Source organism: Kickxella alabastrina (assembly GCF_025024165.1).
Source record: "Kickxella alabastrina strain RSA 675 chromosome Unknown BX661scaffold_16, whole genome shotgun sequence".
Lineage (NCBI taxonomy): Eukaryota > Fungi > Kickxellomycota > Kickxellomycetes > Kickxellales > Kickxellaceae > Kickxella > Kickxella alabastrina.
Window position 1 is genome coordinate 15,639 of NW_026251487.1, and position 16,421 is coordinate 32,059.

Consider the following 16,421-nt stretch of genomic DNA (forward strand, 5'->3'; position numbering starts at 1 on the left):
GACAAGAAAATATAAAAGTGTGGCGTAAAAAATCCGGGGTTTTCCATAAAATTGCATTTATTACGTGTTTTTAGGCTTTATTTTACGTTTTATTGATGGCGTACCTTTGAATCAACAATAAATTATGATATATTAGCATTTTTTGTTGATATGATGAATTAAAGTGTTAGATTAATTTGTAGACTGACGCGTCTGTATGTATCAAATGTTTTCTAACAATTTTTGACAATGTCAATGCCTGCTTTTGTTAGACGCAATTTATATATTTGAAAGGTTTTACATTTTTTAAAAAAAAACTCTAAAATGAATCATGCTGTTTGAGAGTAAACGTTAAATAAATTTTTTAGTTGTTGTCAAGAAATACCATGAAATATGAAATATATATATATATAAAGGTTAAAGTAGTAGCGTAAAATTTAAACTTCCGGCGCTAGTTGATCACCGACGACCACCACTTCTTCGAACGCTTAGTGTTGGGTGTTGACCGCGGGTGGCCAGCACCATGTTTTCCATCGCCCATGTCCTGGTTGAATCCATGTCCGCTGTCGTCATAAAATGGAGCCTCGGTACAATCAGCCGTGCTCTCGAGGGGAGATTTGTGGATTGGCTGGCGGTCATTATGCTGCAAATTCTGCCCACTAAGGGCTTTGCCAGCCAAAGTTGTCTTTGCATTAAATTGCCACATCAGGCTTCGGCGCTTCGGCTGCACACTATCAGCAAACGCACGTTCCAATTCGGCGTTGCGCAGCAAACTGCCATTAACAAGGACGACAGAGTCCTGAGGTTTATCTGCGCGGGCAGCATTGTCAACTGGCAATGCCGCCATAGTTGTGCCGGGAAGCGCCGCATCAGCTGTGTCGTCGGATTCGGGCAGCGGCTCAGCTTGCCTAAAACTACTATGCGCCAAGTGCAGGCTCAGTGACCGGCGCGAAGCAGCCGAAAGCTCGTCCGAGTCAGGCACGCTGGTATCATCGAAGAACCCCAAGGAGTGAGACGGTGGCGTGCCCGGGCGCGAGTGTGATGGCGACAGGGGAAACATCCGCGAGTCCGCCGGCACCTTAACCATTTCCCAAGGACTACTGCTACCGCGCGGGACTACGCTAACGGAGCCGCGCGGTGACCTGTACCGGGCATCGCCACTCAGCCGGCTGTTGATTGATGACACGTTGTCGAAGGACTCGGCGCTCTCACCGGGCGACCAGTTGTTTTTTGCCGGCAATGCCGCCGACGTCGGGTGGAATGCAAGTGGAGCTGGCGCCCAGAACGCTGGCGCCCATTTTTTGTTGCTAGGGTCAAGCTCAACACGTGGGCTAGCAGTGCGGTGCTGCTGGTCGGTGGTGCTGCAATGGGTAAATGATGATGGCCGCCCGCCGCGGGCCTGGCCAGCAGAGCCATTGGTGAATCCATTAGCGGAATCAGCTGTAGGTGCAGAACGCGTGTCGACTAAAGGAGAGTTTGTGTTATGCAGTGGATCTGGCAAAGCTACTAGAGAGCTCTTGCGGGCAGACATGCTAACGCCAAGTCCCAGCGCGCTTGCCGAGGATCCAGTCGTCTGAGATGCTGAGGGTGCCGCAGTATCTAGGTGTTGATAGTCGGCAACGCGGAATCGCGCTGCTTCCAGCGATTGGCACCCTGGCCGGCCTCCGCATCATTCTCAGCCACACACAGGGCCAACCCAGACGCGCTGTCCACCGACCACCGTGGGCAACGATGAAACGCGCGCCGGACGCACATCTTCATTGTCATCAAAACTGAGCCTCTGCGGCTGTTTTGCATTGCGGCTCGTGCCATTCAGTGCATCCAAAGTCTGCTGGCGAATCTCCACAACGGACAGTGACAGGCGGTTTGCTTGTTCCTCATCCTCACCGCTGACATCCATGACGTCCTCGAGCATGCCACTTCCAACGTTACCTCCAAGAGCACTGCGCAGGGGCACGTCCTCCAGCTTGAGTTTTCCCAGGAAGCGTGAGATCTCGCCCGTGGACTGCGTCACCACGCGGCGCCGGCGCGCCTTGCCAGCACCCAGCCCGTCGTCGGCCATGTCGTATTTAGCAATGATATTGTCCAAGTCAGAATCGGCATCGCCAGAGCCCCGTCTATCCAAACTGCTGCCGTCAAACAGACGCGCCAGCCATGAGCGTCTGCTGAACACCTGCATCGAATGAGGGCGCGAGGGTGCAGATGTCGAGCGCCGTGTCTGTGGAGTAAAACTCAGTCTGTTTGCAAGCCTTCCGCGCTGGTCGCCGCCACCAAGGCCTGTATCATTGCTGCTGCTCAGGCTGCTTTTGCCGCTGGCTTGGCGAGATGAAGGCTCGCTGCTCAGTTCACCTCCAAGTCCCAGTCCAAGCGGGTACCGCCCAGCCGCCGATCCACTAGAGTTGAGCGATTCCTGAGACAACTGGCGCCTGGCTAGCTTGTTCCCCGAGCCTTGCTTGGTGTGCAAAATTCCGGCCAGCAGTGTCGGACATGAGTCAGCCGGTGGCTCCTGCTTGTCATCGGCAGGCTTGAAGCCCATATTGGCATGCACAGCGGCACCGTTAACGCGCTGAGCCGGCTCGTAGATACTGGCGAGTACATCCGATTTGTTGCCCAGAGAGACGCTGCGTCTACTTTGCCTAGAATTGATTTCGTCGTTGCGCTCGTCCACCGGCGCCGCAGAGCTGGTGGATCCAGAAAGACGCAGGACTGAAAAGAACCGACTGCGGCGCTTGGGTTCGACACCGGATACAGGCCAGCCACTCTTGCGCTGCTTCCACGGGCGGCCATCCAAAGCATGTACTGCGGAGGCATTGGTGGTGTCACTCCCATGTTCGGAGCTACTGATTGCGCCGGACGACTGCTGGTCAAAGATATCCATTTCTTCGTCCGTCATCTTGCTCGCGATAATCTCTTCAACCGAGTGTTCATCGCGTGGCATGGCAGTGATGACCTTAGCAAGCTCCTCGACTGAGTTGCCCATCGCCTGCACGTTCTTGGAACTGTAGTCGCCGGAGAACACGCGTGGGAGATGCTGCAGCGGCTTGTCATTGAAAGAGTATCCGGTGACAAAGCCTGACAGGGGCCGGTTGACGCGCCGAGGGTCGGGCTCCTCCGCCGATGCGTTTGCGTTTCCTTGAGTTGCCAATGGCATGTTAACTGTTGTCGAGCCACTCGGATCCAAAACACGATTGTCATCATCTACGTCGTCCTGCTGCTGCTGCTGAGAAACTGACTGCGATCCACGTTTTGCATCAGAGGCGGGCCTGGCGCCTGCCCCAAAGAGGCTGCTGCTGACATCTGAAACAAGGTGAGTCCATAGGGCATGCCCATGAGCCGCTGGCGCTGCTCGGGTGTCAAAACAGACTCGAGAACAGCCACGCGCTGCTGCAGCTCAGCATTGACCACGTCGTAATGCTCTAGCCGCTCCTCCTTGGCCTGTACCACTTGCTTGAGCGCAGTGATAGCCGAGCGCGCATGGCCCAAGTCCCGAATCAAATACCTATGCTGCTCAACAAGCATGTGGTTCTCCACAGCAAAGCGCAGCTCACGGTTACTCAGCGAGTTGTACTCGTTTGTTCCGGTTATACCAAACACCTCGGCAAGGGACGCCATTGGTGCCAGCATGCGCGCGTCAGGCAGAATTGGACGTGTTGCACGCGGATACTCGACACCACTAGGCAGGCCGCTGAGTCGGCAATGCGGGACATGTCTATTGGCTCGTATACCGGAAGCGCTGACACCAGTCGGCTGGCCATATTCTGCTGCTGATTGCTGCCAAGGCCAGAATTGCAGATGATGCTGTCACTATCACTGCTGCTGCTGTTGTTGTTGTTGTTGTTTCCAAACCACTGCCCCGATGCGTAGACACTGCCGCCGTCCTGCCCTTGCTGCCTATTGTTCGCGACATCATAATTGACACTACCAGGGCTGTGCCTTCTTCCATCGACACTGCCGTCACTCTCGCCAGTATAATAATGACCTGCTGTGCTGCTGTTCATGTTAATGTTGCTGCTGCTTATGTTGGCAAAGCCGCCATACACGCTGCTTGGAGACTGTGCGTAGTGCTGCTGTTTGGGCGTGCGCGCCAGCAGGTTTGCTGTGCGCTCGTTGCTGGTGTCCGGCGACCTATTTGCCGTATCGTGAGACATGGCGTTGTGTCCGCTGGTAGCGGAGCCAGCGCCCGATTGTTGGTGGCCATTCTGCTGCTGTTTCTGGTTAGATGTGGATACCGGCTGTGAGCTATGGCGCGAAGGTCCCCGCAAAAGCTGCGAAATAAACCCACCGCCACTTCTGCTCTCGCTGCGGCGCTTAATCGCCCTGCTTTCTCCTCCTTGGCACCAGGTCTTTCATTTTCAGCTGAAGGTGTCTCTTGCGGCGGCGGCAGCACGCGTACCGATGGGCGATGCAGCGCCTGCGCTCTAATGGTGGCTGAAGACTCCGAGTGAGACAGGGTGTGGTCACTTCGGGTGTCTCTGGATGAGCCCTCTGAGGACGTCGGCGATGCTGATGGCGACTCCATGCTGCCTGCTCCTCCAGTGTGGCGAAGCCGGTTGAGCAAGGACACGGACGGCCGTGGCGGCCAGGGGCTTTGGGCGTGGCCGCTGAGCGCGATGGCGGGCTTGGTGCATTGTCGTGGGCACTCGGTTGGGGTCACCAAGGGAATCTGCTTCTTGGCCAAAGGCGAGTTGCGGGCGTCCGTACGGATGGTGCAGTATGAATGGCGGCTCTTGGTGGGCGGTTGCCATGGGTAACTTTTGTCTGCGCACATTTTTGAATGGTACTTCATCATGGGAATATGGTTGTTGGGCTGTTTCAGTGGCGGTGGTGTCCCGGCTGCTTCCGCTGCCATCCGTCGACGCACCGAGTAGATGGTATCGTCGGAGTAGCTTATTGGGTGGGTGTAAATCAGGGCGTGGTCGCGCATCGGTTATATTAAAATTGCGTTCGAGTGGAGCCTGCAAAAACACGCATAAAATATCTAGAATAAATAAAATAAATAAGAATAAGAATACTAAAGAAAAAGAAAATATGTGTATGATCAAGCGAAAACAAAAAAGTCGAGTTTATAATATGAAAAATAATAAACGCCCAGTTTATATGTATATATTTCTTTCTTTTTCTTCTATATTTTTTATTTCGTTCCTGTTTTCAAAGACGAATGGGATGATGAAATAAGCCCGTTTTTTGTTGTTTGTTTGTTGGTTGAATTAAAAATAAAAATAGGACATGCGCCTTTGTCTTGTTTGGGATAATATTTTTTTAGAGTTTGGGTATAAGGAACGGGACAGAAGAGTTAAAAGAGGGGGAAAGGATAGGATAAAGAAATCAAGTGTCTGTTTTCAGTTACTAAAAAAAGAGTAAGAAATAAAAGTTGGAATAATTAAGTTGAGGATTGGATGTAGTCCGGTCTGGCATGGTTCGTATCTGGTGTGGCATGTAATTGAATGGCTTGGTCCGTCTGGTCTGGGTATTATCTTTCCAATGGGCCACAATTAGTCAAATGATGAAATGGAATTTTTTTTGCATTTACATTTCCCCCCTTTTTTCTATCTTTGTTCTTGTGCAGCCCTCATTTGTAAAGAAATGCTTATTGGGTTTTGTTTGCTTCGCCACTCAATATGCAAGCAGTAAGGATTTTTATTATATTACGTGTGGCAGTTGGCAAATTTGGATATATTTATTTTTTCCCCCAAATTGTTTCTATTATTTTTTCTTTGTTTTGAGTGGATGAGTAGAGAGCTATGCTTACTACTCGGTAGTACAGGCACCACGTTTTTTGTGATTTTGTGATTTTGTGTGTGTGTGGTTGATAGTAGTGGTGTTTTTCTCAGTTGCGTTATTATAATAATGAAAATGTAAAATGAGCTGGTGCGGTTTATTTTGAAGTCATCAAATATAATAAAAAACTAGAATCAAAACTAAAATCAAAACCACACAATACACTTTAATTCCCTTGTTTTACAAAAAGAAACAAAACCTTTGAGCGAACAATTGGTTGTCTGGAAATATAAAAACAATTATACTTTTCAAAAGATATACAATCAAAGTGTGTATGCAGTTTAATCGCGAATGTGACCAACGATGATGGATCCCCGTTAAATCCTGTTAAAGCGCTGAATAATTAATAACAAGCAGCAGGTGTATAAGGAACGAGGGGCGTGGCGACGATTAGATAGGACAACATTACATTTGCCTGTCCTTCACTTATTTCGGCTTTATATTATATTTTTTGAGAACTCCATTATTTCATTGATATTTGGAGGATATCGGCGTTCTGGTAGCACGTACAATTGTCCTTTATGTTTTTATTTATTTATTTCACCAGGTTTTTTTTTTGGGGGGGGGGGATACAAGGGACGTCACTTGCAGAAACACTGATATTTGCTGAGGAAATACACACTCACATAAAAATAAGGACCCAAAACATAATCAAAGCAGAGCAGAGCGGTCATTGTGTCGGTTTAGGAGGGAAGGGGAGCAGGCCCATTTTTGTGTTGTTGACATATTTAGCAGTATCTTGGAACTTTGGCAAAGTGGTCCCCTACAGCCCTTAGTTAGTCCCCACAAGGGGTGTTGTTTGGTATGCGTTCGGTGTTTTCTAATTTTTCATTTAACTCGCTCCCAAATAATAATATTCATTTTCATCAGTGGTCCCGCTACGGTCCCAGCGCTCAAAATGCATTGTTTAAAAAAGGTTGATTTATATTTTTTCCCACGAGTGCGAAGCTCTCGGAAATCAAAATATAAATGACAGGGCGTAAATATGTATAATATGTATTTGTACTCCAACGCATGCAGAACACGAACACTGAGGCAGCCAAGCAAGAAACCCAAAACAACTTCACCAGCCGAGTATCTTCTGCTGCGTGTCGTACATCATCAGCGCAATGCCGAACAGCGGCGCCATGGTCAAGCACCTGGGCACCACGCCCTTGAAGAAGGCAGCCGGGCCCTCGCTGCGCATAATCCTCACAGCACAATCGACAACTCCGCGATACGCCGGCTCCGGCTGCTGCGACGACTGCAGCCTGGTCTTCACCACATCAGCGGGCGTCACAGAGCCAGCCGCAATGACGCCGGCAACCGTGCTGCCAGCCAGCACGCTCAGCGTCGACGGCCGGCCATCGCCGCCGCCCATCCACATGTGCGCGCTCTTTGCCAGCTGCGCCTGCAGCGGGAAGAAGACCAGCGAGAACGGCACATCGCGCAGCAGCGTCGCCGCGGTGCCGCGGTACAACCCGCGCAGGCCCAGCTGGCGCACAACGGCCAAGGCCGTCAGCGGCTGTGCAGCGGCGCCAGGCTGCGTCGCAGCCACCTGCAGGCGGATCTTGACAATCTCCATTGGGTTCGTCGCAACGACCTGGCACAGCCCAGCTGTCGCGCCTGCCAAGGCCCCGTATGCCCCGGCAGCCGGTCGACTGACGTGCCGGCGCGCTGCGCCAGGATGCCGCGCATAATGTCGTTGACAGCCAGCTTCAGCGCCTTCTCGGGCGTCACACCAGCCAGGTTGGGCAGCAGCCCGCGGTACAGAGCGCGCACGCCACCCTCTGTGCGCATAATCTTCCGGAAGCAGTCGCCGATGCCCGCATACGGCAGCTGTCCGCGCACTGGCTTCTGGTTTGCAGCCGCGTCTTAACCATGTCCAGCGGAAACACTATCGACACGCCGTGATGCCGGCCACGGCACCGTTTCCCAGTTTGGCAAGCAGCCTACGGATTTCACCCACAGAACCTTCCGCATAAGGAAAGCAGTTTATTCAGTGTTAGTAATAATGCGTCTTTAGGCCAAATAAAACCACTCATGCCTGGTGCCTTTGCGCTTGCGCTTATTGCTTACTTTATCGCCGGTGTGGGGCCGCTCGCGGCTGTTGTCTGTGCTGATGTGCCTGTGCTGCCTAGCGAATGGAATTGCTCGCCATTTGTTATTCAGGCTTGTGTCGGCTGGAGAAAATATCAGTAGTTGAAACAGAATCTGAATCAAAGAAGAAAATAGAGAAAGAAAGAGAGAGAGCGTGGCAGGTATTTGTATTTGTCTGTGTATGTGAGAAAAGGAGTGTAGAAAAGAAGGTGTGAGCATTAATGATTCTGCCACTTTGGGCCACCGCTTAAATGCTAGGTGGAAAAATATAAATAAAAAGCCCCTGCTGCTGTTGCTTTTTTTGATTCCTTTTTTTTTGTGCCAGCCACTCAAGCGTAATTTTTCTTTTTATGTGACCCGTGCGATCAATCTTTTTTCTCTGCTTTTTTCAATAAAAAATTATATAGAAAAAGCCCTGAGTAAGAAGAAAAAGCGTGTATCTGCATATGCTCATGATGCGTCATTTTTGGTAACAGCCCAAAAATAAACAAGGAATACGCACTTTGCACGCTTATTTCGTTTTTTTATTGTTTTATAGAGAATTTTTTTTTTTTTTTTTTTACCAGCGATCTCTCATCAATGCGAATATTTTCTCTTAAAAAATCCCACTCACAATAATGGTGGCGGTGGCGGTGACGATGGCAACGTGGTAAGAATCAAATATTTAATTAGCATATCACCAAAACCTAAGCCAAAGCCAACCAATTAATAAAAAACAAAGCGTCTGAACTATATGGTCTTCATCAGCAGATACATGTTGTCGCCAACAACAAAGTTCTGCAAATGGCGAATGTCGCCCTCCAGGCACATCAGCAATCCGCCAAACGACACAAAGGCCGAAACCTTCGACCCGCTCGCATCATCGTACCGATAAACCCTGCCAAACATAACATAGTCGTAGTCGTCCGCCAACGACCTCTCGTCACCATTGATGTACGCACGCCAGTTCGCCTCACCCTTGCCAAAGCTCGCCTGCTGCTGCTCCTTGGCGTCCGAGAGGGAAAGCGATGATGCCAGAGTGAGCTTGAATTTATCGCCAGCGTCGATCGGGAAAAGCTCAGAGTTGATGTCCAGGATAATGCTCATGTCGTGCGTTTGGCTGCGCCCGTCGATGCGCGACACCCGGTCAAACACTTGCCGCCCTTTTGAGGTCCTTGACATCGAACGTGTCGCTGAACAGAATGTTGTCGCGCTTATCCATCTCTTATAATATCTTTATGAATGTAGAAAAAAAAGAAAAAGAGAAAAAATTTTTTTGTACAAATTTTATGTCGATCGGTTTTTTTTAGCAAATTTAATTTTTTCGATGCTCTAAAAACAAATAGGTCACTGCCAATAACCCATGCACACAGAGTGTCTATGGGCAGATGATCACGTGTTGCCGACCGAATGATAAAACATTGGGCTAATCATCGCCAAGCGAAAGCTGTCCCATTGCATTCGCACTCGCACTCGCAGGATTAAGCGACGAGTGCACAATCTCCAGGTCGCAGCAACATCCAGCATGTCCTCTCAATAACCTCGGCCCAGTTGCGCACATCACCGAGCTCCTTCAATGACGCGTTGAACTGATCCACCAGCTTGGTCCACTTAGCTGTCGAGCGCACGTGCTGTTGAACGAGGTGGGCGCAGTCGCGGGAAAGCGACTCGATTTCACGCTGGTTCGAAAGCACACGGGTAAGTTGGGCAGAGAGCGAGCTGGTGGCCGTGTCGCAGAGGTCGCCAATGTCTTTGATTGCGTCTTTGCGCAGTTGCTCTGAGGCTCGCTTGTGGTCGAGCGACCCAGAGGTGTGGTCGCGCATGATGTCTGAAAGAGAAGAAGATGCCATGGCTTGTGGGTATAATATGGATGGAAATAGAGCAAATATGGTGTGGCTGTGTCTGTACAAAATGCTGTTTAATTACGATGTAAATGAAATGAAATAACTTTGGTTATGTTTTAGGGGGGCGGAATCGACACCTTTTGTTATTGATTTGCGCTTTTCGTGGCTTATTCGCTTTGATTGCCTGGGTCATGTGCGCGCTTTAGTTTTTCTGAGCTCTGACTTTTGGCCAATAAGTGCGCCCAGACCATCATCCCCCTTTTTCAATATGGCTTTTATCTTATTTTGGCCCAAGCTGGGCGCTACTACTACCGCTACCCTTCAGCCCTTTGCAACCAACTGATGCAGGCGCTGATCCCCCCCCGCCTTCCATCCTTGGCAGCTGCAGAAGTGGAAAAATAGATGAAAAGAGTGACTCACAATAAAGGAAGGAAAAGGCCTGAGGCAAAAGCAATGCCGCTTTGGCTCTGGGATCAAGCAGCAATCAACAATCAGCACGGCAGCAAGGCTCCTCAGTTCCTCTCTCGCTTCCCTCTCTTCTCTTTTGTCTCCGCTTTGGCTCCCACAAAATAACTTTATTTTTCACACTTTACTTTTCGCCGCCCTCCCCCTATCCCACGCACAATGAGCACGTTCGGCAAGGCATTCCGCGTAACAACGTACGGCGAGTCGCACTGCAAGTCGGTCGGCTGCATCATCGACGGCGTGCCGCCCGGGCTGGCGCTCAGCGAAGCCGACATCCAAGTGCAGCTCACGCGGCGGCGGCCCGGCCAGAGCGCAATCACCACGCCGCGCAACGAGAAGGACCGCGTCACCATCCAGTCCGGATGCGAGTTTGGGTACACCCTGGGCACCCCGATCTGCCTGACGGTGGCCAACCAGGACCAGCGGCCACGCGACTACACCGAGACCGACTTCTACCCGCGCCCGTCGCACGCCGACTACACGTACCTGCAGAAGTACGGCGTCAAGGCGTCCTCCGGCGGCGGCCGCTCGTCGGCGCGCGAGACCGTCGCACGCGTCGCTGCCGGCGCCGTGGCAGAGAAGTATTTGGGCGAGGCGTATGGCGTCGAGATCGTCGCCTTTGTCACCAGCGTCGGCCCTATTGAGATGCCGCAGGTTGCGCGGGGCATGGGCAACGAGGACTTCCAGGCGCTGCTGGCCGGGATTACGCGCGCGCAGGTCGACGCCAACGCCGTGCGCTGCCCGGACGAGGCGGCCGCGCGCCAGATGGAGGACGAGATCCTGACTGCAGCCGTGAGCACAACTCCACCGGAGGCACCGTCACGTGCGTCATCCGCAATGTGCCCGTCGGGCTGGGCGAGCCATGTTTCGACAAGCTGGAGGCCGCCTGGCCCACGCAATGATGTCGATCCCGGCAACAAAGGGATTCGAGGTTGGGTCGGGCTTTGCCGGCGCGCGTGTCCGCGGCGACGCGCACAACGACGCGTTCGAGGCCGACGGCAAGGGCGGGCTGCGCACGCGCACCAACCACTCTGGCGGCATCCAGGGAGGCATCTCCAACGGCCAGAACATCTACTTCCGCGTGGCGTTCAAGCCTGCTGCCACCATTTCGCAGGACCAGCGCACGGCCACGTATGATGGCCGTGATGGTGTGCTGGCTGCGAGAGGCCGCCATGACCCCTGTGTTGTGTCCAGGGCCGTGCCGATCGTTGAGACGATGGCTGCTGTTGTGCTGATGGACGCTGTCGTGCAGCAGAATGCCGCACGGCCACTCGCTCGCTTCTGGCGCCGGTGCCGGCCGAGCTGAAGGGCATCAAGCCGGTGTGAAGCCATTGCGTAGCCGCTTTGTGGCGGTGTCCATACCAGTGTCTATTTCTTCAACAACAAAAAAACATCTTTTTAATCTAAAAAATCAAATATGCTCAAAAGGGTCGCACCTTTTTTCTTATGTCAAGGGCAGCGGTTGCCACCTGTCCGAGACATCGGATGTCTCGGCTCCGACGAAATAATGTCCCCTAGCGATACGCTGTCCTCGAACTCATTAATCGCGCTGCTGTTGCCGCTGGCCGCTGCCGCTGCATGCCGGCCGCACATCGCCGAGTCGGTCTGGCACAACAGAATCGCGCCATCATGCGAGCCAGCCGCCAGCACCTCCACCAGCACCGATCCGCCAGCATCGCCATCCATAAAGCGCAAATGCTCCGACTCAACACTGATCGACCGACTCACGCAGTCCAAAAACCGCGCAGCACGCACAACATCCTCGGGGTCAACCAGCTCCAAAAACGCCCTCCCCTGGATATCGCTCGAGTCCATGTTGAGCGTGCGCCCGAATGAGTTGGATGCAAACACTATGCGTGCGCCCATGGGGCTGCCTCCACCACTGCCGTCTACAAAACCCTCGTAGCGCTCGAGGACTAAGCACGCCTGCTGCCGCGCATATGCGCCCACAACGCTGGTGTGCATCCCGGTACTAGAACCACTGTACTGTCGTGTGGGTGTTTTTTCCACCAACCTCGCATCCAGCTCTCTCTCACGCGCCACTGCTTCTGCCTCTCCTTCTGCTTCTTTTTTTGCTGCTGCTGTCGGCTGTGCGACAATCGACGGCAGCGCCGCCAAATCTGGATACCTCAGCGCAACACTGAACTCTAACGCGTCACAAGTAAAGTGAAGCATGCGCAAGTACACGGGGGTTCCGCCGCGCGCATCCACAACCATATTGGTCACCTGGATATTGCGGTTTATCATCCGCCCAAAGTGCTTGATAAAGTCGTCGGTTTTGCAGTTATTTATAAAAAACAGAGGGAAGGCCGAGCACTCGTTGGGCTTGTAGTGAAGACCTCTTGGATATTCGGTGATACATAGAGCACACGCATTAGTGGCGTCTTATCGTTGACCGCGATGTAGGATCGTGGTGAGGGTTGTTGATGGTTGCTCATTTATGATATGCTGTTTATCGGGAGAGGATGGAGCTGTGGAATATGTGTAAAACATAATTGAATAATGCAAATACAAATACAAAAAAATGTATATAAAAGTTTTTTTTCTTGTATATAGTAAAAGAACAAATAAAAGTAAAAAAATAGAGCACTTTTTAAAGTGGCTTATTATTGAACAATTGTTATGATATTATATGTTTTGTTTTGTTTTAAGAATAAGATAATACTGTATTGGAATGGATTGGTTAATGAAAAGTGTAAGTACCTTTTTTATTTTTATTTATTTTCTTCTTGGCTGTCCAAACCTCGAAAAATAAGTACAAAGTTGAGTTGGCATCAAAACGCTTTTCTGAGTATATGTGAGTCCTATTTTTTTCTAATTAGTGCAACATTTTTCTCCCACTATATTTCAGTCATAGCACACAGGCTGAGAAAGAAAGATAAAAGAGGAATAGGGGACAAAAAAAGGAGAAAGAGAAAGAGAAGCAAAAAGAGAAGCAAATAGAAGAAAAAACAGGTAAAACATTGCATTTTCTTTATGCATTTATTCCATCCATGGCAATTAAAATGCATATATTCCCCTCCCAAACATATTTCGCACATATCGGCATTACATAAATTATACAAATCGGAAATCAAGTTGTAATTTAATTATTTATTTGCGTATACCTCGCAACAACAACAACAGCAACAGCAACAAAATATAAATTCACCGATGCGCGCTCCACGTGTCAGAAAAATTTGAAGTCTCAGCATCCGACGAAATAAGCTCATCCAAAGAAACACACCCGCCAACATCCTCCAAACCGCCACCATCAACACTGTTTACGCTGCTCCAGGGTGTTTTTATTCGGCACATCAGAATCACGCCCTCAACCGATCCAGCTGCCATCGCCTCAATAGAAACAACACGCGAGACATCACTATAAAAATCACCCGCAAGCTGAAACGTTCAAAAATAACGCCAATGCTATCAACAATTTTCTCCAAAAACATCGCAACCCTGGCCACATCTTCCGTGGACACAAACGACAGAAACGGTCTGCCCTGCACATCGCCGCAGTCTACTTCGATAATACGCTCGAATGATTTAGACGCAAATATAACCAACGGACCATCAGGCCGCCGATCCTCAGATTCAGATTGTCCTTCGAGAATCAAGCACCCACGCACTGTTCTCTTCCAGCCATCACAATGTATTTCCGCGCCATGCCAACTTATTCGCTCCACTGTAAACATTCCATCAATGTCAATTCGCTCACAGATTCCGAAGCAACAAATATGGTGTTGAATGCCATATTGTCGCAATTAAAATGAATCACACGCGCTTTCACCAGCCGACCATTTCGAGCAACTATGTGGATATTGGTAATTAACAGGCTGTGCTCCGTATTCTGTCCGATAGCTGACTTGTATTCTGGCTCTTTCCATGTCCGACAAATGAAAGAATAGATTGGCCGAGTATTTCCTCACGCTGGTATTGAAGAATATTCCAGATGTTCGACGATATATAGAGTAACCGCATATCTGCTGTCCTATCGTGCACCGCGAGAATTACTTGAAATGGCGATTTGAATCCTGATGTTGTCGTTATATGCGTTTCTAATCCTGACAGCATGCTATGGCGATTAATATTTCCTTGGTTATTAAAAATCTTGATTTACTCTAAAGAAAAATAAGGAGTACATATGATAGAAGCAATATCTTTTATGGACCTAACGTAAATAAGGAAACTGTCAGGTGCTAAAAAATATCGTGTGGTCATAGATATCCAGCATAAAATCTCGATGCTACTGACTTCTCTTTTTTGTGCGTTTGGTCTACTGCATTTTTAACATATCGCACAAATAAAAATTTGTGATTATACTCTATTTTTTATTATTAAAATACTTGACCAAAATCAGTTTACTATTTCAAGCAACAGCAGCAATAAAAACAAGTAAATAAATTTTTTGTTACAATAAATTTATCGTTCTAAGCCGCAATGCATACGCGTTTTTATCTGCTTTTTCTTCTACGGAACATCTCGATTTACAGAGACAAGCACGCCACTATTTCAACAACAAATGCAAGAAAAAATTGTATTGCGTAATGTGTTTTTAAAAATACAAAATATCTCGCAACATAAAAAATTTTAATGTGGCGTTGCATCGCGCAGACAAGAATTTTTTTGAGTTCAACTAAAACTATGGAACTATGTCGTTCCAACTTCGTCAACATCGTTGTGTCGTAGTCCGAAGAGATCATGTCTTCTAGCGACATGTAGCCGCTGGCCATGTCTAATCCTCTTTGTCTGCAATATCACATGGCATGTCCATTTGAAATAGTAGCATTGCGCCCTCATCCGACCCCGCCGCCATCACTTCAACGGAAACACTGCACGAGGCGTCCACATCGGAGTCCACCGCAGGCGGAACCGCTCAATGGCAGTATCAGCTATCTTGGCGACCCTATCCAGGAACATAGCTGCCTTGACCACGTCCTCAGTGGACACAAGGCCAAGACGCCACTCCTTGAATATCGATAGAGTCGACGCCAATAATGTGCTCAAACGAGTTGGACGCAAACAGAACCAATGGCCCATCGGGTCTATGGTCCTCGAATGTGGTTTGTTTTTCGAGCACCAAGCAGGCCTGCACGGACTTGTTCGTGGTCTGGGTCTTTTTCTGCCGCCCAAGCGACACATGAAAGCTGTGTTGCCCAGACACGCCTCCTGCCCTTTTGCAATCCGCGTCGTCAGTATCCGCATTGTGCCAGCCCATCCGCTCCAAATTAAGCCCCCTTTTGTCTCTCAGTTTGCTCACTGTCTCTGGAACAGTCACAGTAACGTTGAATGCCATATTATCACAGTTGAAGTGAATGACCCGAAGATGTATTAGATTTCCGTTTCGCGCAAGCACGTCGATGTTGCTACAATCATGTCATGTCTGGTATTTAATCCGATTGTTGACTTGTAATTTTGGCCGTTGCTATTGGCAATGTACGTAAACGCGGGTTGCCCGATGATGTTTTCGGGCTCGTATTGGAGGATATTACGGATGTTTGAGGAGACGTAGAGAACACGCATATCGGGTGTCTTGTTGTGAACCGAAAGAATGACCTGGGGTGAGGCAAACTCCATTGTCGCGATAGCTGGTAAGGAGGAGAGGGTTTCTTTTTAGTATATGTGCATTCTGCTTGAGTAAGCGTGTGTGTATAAACTTGGTAATCTAGGATGAGATTAAAGCAAAATAAAAAATTGAAAAATAAAAGGAAACGGATGCAAAAATAAGAAAATTACATTATCACTTCAGATTTCTGAGAGACTGACTACAAAAAAACGGCAATCTTTATTTATTTTTTGGGCTTGGTTCGGTGTAGCGAAAATGTTTTATTTTCTTTAATTAAAATTATTTTGTTTTTTTCACGCAGTCCTTTATTTGCTCTGGTTTCGCAAGATTATAATTTCTATTTTCATAATTATGAATTTTTCATCTCCGTAAAGCCGAGCGGCCAGTAAAAAAAAAGAAGAAAAAAGCAAACGATGTACAACTAGATAGATAGCAAAAAAATTGTTAAATGAAAAAAGCCCTTTTTGGAATGTATTCCGGCATAAACTATTTTCTAGCAATAAATTATTTCAGCTGGGCGCTAATTTTTTTACATGTGGAATCGCGCAAAAAATATTCAAAAAAATGAAATTTTAATTTACCCAACATAGTTATCAAAAATAGAAGAAACCCCCCCCAATAAAGCAGCTCGCTCCGATGCTCGCCTACATTGGTGGTATTATAATCTGACGAGATAACATCTCTAGCGACATGTACCCCGCTGATATTTTCTCCATTCTCGCTGTCGCTATTGCTCTGCGGGCTGTCCA

At 49.1% G+C, this 16,421-nt stretch overlaps 5 protein-coding genes across 5 annotated transcripts; 1 reads left to right on the forward strand and 4 right to left on the reverse strand.

The window, feature by feature from the left end:
* Positions 1-370: 370 nt before the first annotated feature.
* BX661DRAFT_206235 (uncharacterized protein) lies at positions 371-4,903 on the reverse strand (the record flags this gene model as incomplete). The annotated part of the gene is made up of 5 exons (XM_051538618.1): positions 371-1,552; positions 1,667-3,111; positions 3,213-3,750; positions 3,897-4,190; positions 4,262-4,903. The coding sequence occupies 5 exons, from the start codon at positions 4,901-4,903 to the stop codon at positions 431-433; spliced, it is 4,041 nt and encodes a 1,346-aa protein (XP_051390483.1). The 3' UTR covers positions 371-430.
* A 3,536-nt stretch (positions 4,904-8,439) lies between these two features.
* BX661DRAFT_184490 (RNA polymerase I) lies at positions 8,440-9,104 on the reverse strand. The gene is given in 2 exon segments (XM_051536523.1): positions 8,440-8,989; positions 9,003-9,104. The coding sequence occupies 2 exon segments, from the start codon at positions 9,035-9,037 to the stop codon at positions 8,566-8,568; spliced, it is 459 nt and encodes a 152-aa protein (XP_051390484.1). The 5' UTR covers positions 9,038-9,104; the 3' UTR covers positions 8,440-8,565.
* BX661DRAFT_184491 (GCN5-like protein 1-domain-containing protein) lies at positions 9,105-9,767 on the reverse strand. The gene is made up of 2 exons (XM_051536524.1): positions 9,357-9,767; positions 9,105-9,316 (listed from the first exon to the last, which is right to left on the reverse strand). The coding sequence occupies exons 1-2, from the start codon at positions 9,663-9,665 to the stop codon at positions 9,242-9,244; spliced, it is 384 nt and encodes a 127-aa protein (XP_051390485.1). The 5' UTR covers positions 9,666-9,767; the 3' UTR covers positions 9,105-9,241.
* Positions 9,768-10,191: 424 nt separating this feature from the next.
* Positions 10,192-11,450, forward strand: BX661DRAFT_225365 (chorismate synthase; the record flags this gene model as incomplete). The annotated part of the gene is made up of 3 exons (XM_051538938.1): positions 10,192-10,947; positions 10,985-11,370; positions 11,427-11,450. The coding sequence occupies exons 1-3, from the start codon at positions 10,284-10,286 to the stop codon at positions 11,448-11,450; spliced, it is 1,074 nt and encodes a 357-aa protein (XP_051390486.1). The 5' UTR covers positions 10,192-10,283.
* Positions 11,451-11,573: 123 nt separating this feature from the next.
* On the reverse strand, positions 11,574-12,562 carry BX661DRAFT_199260 (uncharacterized protein; the record flags this gene model as incomplete). The annotated part of the gene is made up of 2 exons (XM_051538309.1): positions 11,574-12,383; positions 12,464-12,562. 2 exons carry the CDS (start codon positions 12,560-12,562, stop codon positions 11,574-11,576), a joined length of 909 nt encoding a protein of 302 aa, XP_051390487.1.
* Between the last annotated feature and the right edge of the window lie 3,859 nt (positions 12,563-16,421).